The sequence below is a fragment of the Triticum urartu genome, chromosome 7A, assembly GCF_056163025.1.
Source record: "Triticum urartu cultivar PI428250 chromosome 7A, HENAU_Tu73, whole genome shotgun sequence".
Lineage (NCBI taxonomy): Eukaryota > Viridiplantae > Streptophyta > Magnoliopsida > Poales > Poaceae > Triticum > Triticum urartu.
This window is the reverse complement of record NC_141879.1, coordinates 700707890-700711945: the sequence shown is the minus strand read 5'-3', so window position 1 is coordinate 700711945 and position 4056 is coordinate 700707890. Positions and strand designations below refer to the sequence as shown.

Here is a 4056-nt window from a genome sequence, read left to right as displayed (position 1 = left end):
TACTCCTACATCAGTAAGCCCAAAGACATCATATTGGCAACATCTGTCACTACTCCTATCCCCTTGATGAAGGTGTGCCAATGTCCAAGCCGAATACCAAGATTTGAACTATGTGCGTAAGATTTATGTAAAAGCAGTACATAAGAATGGCGTCGCTCAAAATTTCCTCACTTGTTTATTTTCAGTTTAGAAAAGCCACTTTTCATGATAAGTAGAGATGAAAAGTAACCGGTTGTGGCCACTGCCGCGGTGGCAACCCCATCCTCACACAATCACTTTCTTTCCGCCAGTGGCCACTTGTTTTCTAATCATGTTTTTAGGGCTCTAATCATGGTGTTTTAGACGAGGCTCTAATCAGTTACAGTCGGGAAAACTCACGCGGCTCCCATTCTTCCAAGCGGGGCCTTACGGGGACTCGTGGAGTCGACCGGTGGCGGGTCTGCTGGTGTGAAATGTCGAACAGCTTACAGATCTCTCCCCGGCCCTATTTTATGGTGCTCACGCACGCTTCCTCCTTACCAAATACCAAACACCAAACACAGCGCTCGATGGCGTCTCGCCGTCGTCCTACCTCGCTAGTCTTCCTGGTGTTGCTATACCTCTACCATGGGCCGCGCTGGGCCTTCTCGCTCTCCTTCAACCTCAACTTCTCCGACCCCAGCGCCGCTTCATCGATCGCCTTCACCGGCGATGCATTCCCAACTCCATCAACGCTCGAGCTCACAAAAAATACACGTATGTCAAATATTCAGTACAGCGTCGGCCGGGCATCGTACGCGCAAAAGGTGCCGCTGTGGAGCAACGCCACCGGCGAGATGGCTAGCTTCACCACCACCTTCTCCTTCCGTATAACTCCGGACAACCTCAGCCTGCCGTATACAGGCGATGGGATGGCCTTCTTCCTCGGGCATTTCCCTTCGGTGATCCCGCGGGAAAGCGACGGCGGCAGCCTCGGCCTTCTCCCGGCCAGCACTAACGGGACAGGCGACACCCGGATCGTGGCCGTGGAGTTCGACACTTACCCCAACACTCTTGGTGGCTCATCGTACTACACCGACATCAACGGGAACCATATAGGCATCGACATCAACTCCCTCAACTCCACGGCGTCCACGGACACGACGACCTGGCCGGGAAAGAACCTCACGTCGCCCAATGTTATGAAAACCGCCACTGTCAGGTACCACAATGACTCCAAGATGTTAGCCGTCGACCTCGTCATCGGCGATGCCCTGTACCAAGTGAATGCAACCGTTGATCTGAGTAGATATTTACCGGAGGAGGTCGCCATTGGCTTCTCTGCGGCGACTGGCATGTACGCCGAGCTGCACCAGATACTCTCATGGTCATTCAATTCCACTCTGCAGCTTGAATCAAAGAAGGAAGCACCTCCTCTTCCAATTCCAGCCAGCAGCAGCAACAAGCACAAAAAGTTGGTACCAATCCTACTTTCCAGCCTAATTCCTCTGCTTCTTTTGTTGGTCTGTGCGGCGGTGGTACTGGGATGGCGGCGACAAAAGAAAAGAAGAGCAAATGAGTATAGTAGTAGCGACTCCGAAGAACCGAGTGCCGACAGAGCTGGCCTTGAGAGGGGTGTGGCTGCCGGCGGCCCCAGGCGGTACATGTACCACGAGCTCGTCGCCGCAACGAGCAACTTCGCGGAGGAGGAGAAACTCGGGCGAGGCGGCTTCGGGAGCGTTTACCGAGGTCATCTCACACTCACGCACGCAGCCGCGGTCGGTGGTGACCAGGACCGTCGTGCTGTGGCGGTGAAGGTGCTGTCGGCAGAGTCGTCGTCCCAGGGGAGGAAGGAGTTCGAGGCAGAGGTGAGGATCATAAGCAGACTGAAGCATCGCAACCTTGTACAACTGCTGGGTTGGTGCGACAGCCGCAAGGGGCTCCTGCTTGTCTACGAGCTTGTTGCGGAGGGCAGCCTAGACAGGCACCTCTACAACAACGATGACAGCTATCTGACATGGCCACAGAGGTACAACATCATCCTTGGCTTGGGATCTGCGTTACGCTACCTCCACGGAGAGTGGGAGCAGTGCATCCTCCATGGTGACATCAAGCCGAGCAACATCATGCTCGACTCGTCGCTCAGCACCAAGCTCGGGGACTTCGGGTTGGCCCGCCTCATCGACCATGGCGCTCGGTCAGTGCATACCACTAAGGCTGTGCTCGGCACTGTCGGGTACATCGACCCGGAGTTTGTCAACACGCGCCGACCGTGCACCGAGTCCGACGTGTACAGCTTCGGTGTCGTCCTCCTGGAGATCGTCTCCGGCCGCCGGCCGGTGATCGAAACTGTTGAGACTTCCTTCACGCTGCTCAGCTGGGTGTGGAACCTGTACGGAAGGGACGTGATCCTTGATGCAGCGGATGAGCGGCTGAGGGGCGATGAGGCGGACGAGCGGTGGATGGAGCGAGTACTTGTCGTTGGGCTCTGGTGCGCGCACCCGGACCGGAGCGAGCGGCCATCCATGGCGCAGGCCATGCACGTCCTGCAGTCCGACGAGGCGAGGCTGCCGACGCTCCCACGGCACATGTACAGGGCTGCACAGGATCTTGCGTCGTACGGGTCTTTCTCCGTTGACAGCTCAGGCTCCGGTTGTGTTCGCTCTTCTTCGGTCAGCACCGGCAACACCACTGTTTCTTCCGAGTCGTCCTCGACCGCGCTGCTACGACATTCCAAGGATCAAGTTAATTGATTTGTCCAAATTTGTAATTCTTGATTAATTTCCTTGTTACGTCCAGTATGCAATGTTTTGCGGGAATGATGTTCGGTCAATTTGGATGATGTTTTAGCTGCATTAAGTTTTTGTACTCCTTCCGTCCAAAATTTTTTGTCTTAGATTTATTTAAGTACGGATGTATCAAGTCACGTTTTAGATTAATTTAAAACAAGAATTTTAAGACGAGGGACATGCAAACGACAGTCTCTTTGTAGAGATACGTCAAAATACGTGTATGTGAGCATGCACGATTATACTGTGTTAAAAAAGACGCATGGCTATAGTTTTCTTTTAGTTAAGATTTAATTAATAGTACTAGTATTAATTAACAGAAAAGCTAACTTCCGAACCACCGACTTTCGCTAAAGATCCTAGAGGGAACGTTAGCTTCCCGTCTACCCATGTTCCTCTTCGATTTTCTTTTCCCTCCGTGCACGCCCACGTTCCAGTCGCTGAACCGGATTTTCAGCAAGCTGCCGAGAGTCACGGGCACGGCCCTGTTCACTCGTTGTCTTACAAGACATGAACTCCCCGTTGTATCCCTCCCGCCATTTTTATTGTACGCGCTCGCTGGCCAAAAGAATAAGTGAAGAGGCAGTCGATCCTTCGATCTCATGAATGGCAGCGCAATCTAGTAAGGGCATCTTCGACATGGAAATTGGCTCTGGCATCCGTCCGCGGACATGAAGGACCAGTTCGCAGACATTAATGCGTGAGTCGGTCGTGCAATGTTGTTTGGTATATGTCAGCTAATAAATGGTAAATGACAATTTGAAATTCATTATAAAGACAGATTTTCTGCCTTGCTAGATCGGCAATCCGAGCTTCCACGCTCAAGGTGTCTTCGCCGCCGCGTAGGCAGCCCCCGCCTCGTTCTCTGCCGCCTCCATCTCCTCCTTGTCCATCGCCTTTAACTAATCTTTTTATCGCTGCAACATCTTGTAGCCTATAGCTTGCACGATCATTCTTGCATCGGCATCTAAAGCAGACGGCTTGGACCCGGTTAGAGTCGGGCAGGCGAACGCGAGGATGTCACGTACGAGTACGACACCGTTGTTCACTGCTGCTGCTGCTACTTGCTGGGTGCGTAGAAGCGTGGAGCACCCGGCGACCGGTCGGAACAGGGAGGATGTGTAGACTACTCTCTCCTTGACCGACCGAGTCGCTGCCGTGTGGAAGCGCCGAGGGTCGCTCCGGTCGTCGGAAGACTTGGAACAGTGTTTTGTCTCCGGCCGGCAGGATGATCGATGGGAACCCCGCTAGCTCGTGTAGTACGATGCATGCACGAATGTACATCGTGCCTTCCTAGAAAGAGAGACGG

General features: G+C 53.4%; 1 protein-coding gene across 1 annotated transcript; it reads left to right on the top strand.

The window, feature by feature from the left end:
- The first annotated feature begins 488 nt into the window (after positions 1-488).
- Positions 489-2813, top strand: LOC125528298 (L-type lectin-domain containing receptor kinase IX.1). The gene has a single exon (XM_048692790.2). The coding sequence runs from the start codon at positions 492-494 to the stop codon at positions 2709-2711; it is 2220 nt and encodes a 739-aa protein (XP_048548747.2). The 5' UTR covers positions 489-491; the 3' UTR covers positions 2712-2813.
- The last annotated feature ends 1243 nt before the right edge of the window (positions 2814-4056 follow it).

Coding starts and splice junctions, on each gene's coding strand:
- LOC125528298 (XM_048692790.2), top strand. CDS start 492: ATGGTGCTCACGCACGCTTCCTCCTTACCAAATACCAAACACCAAACA.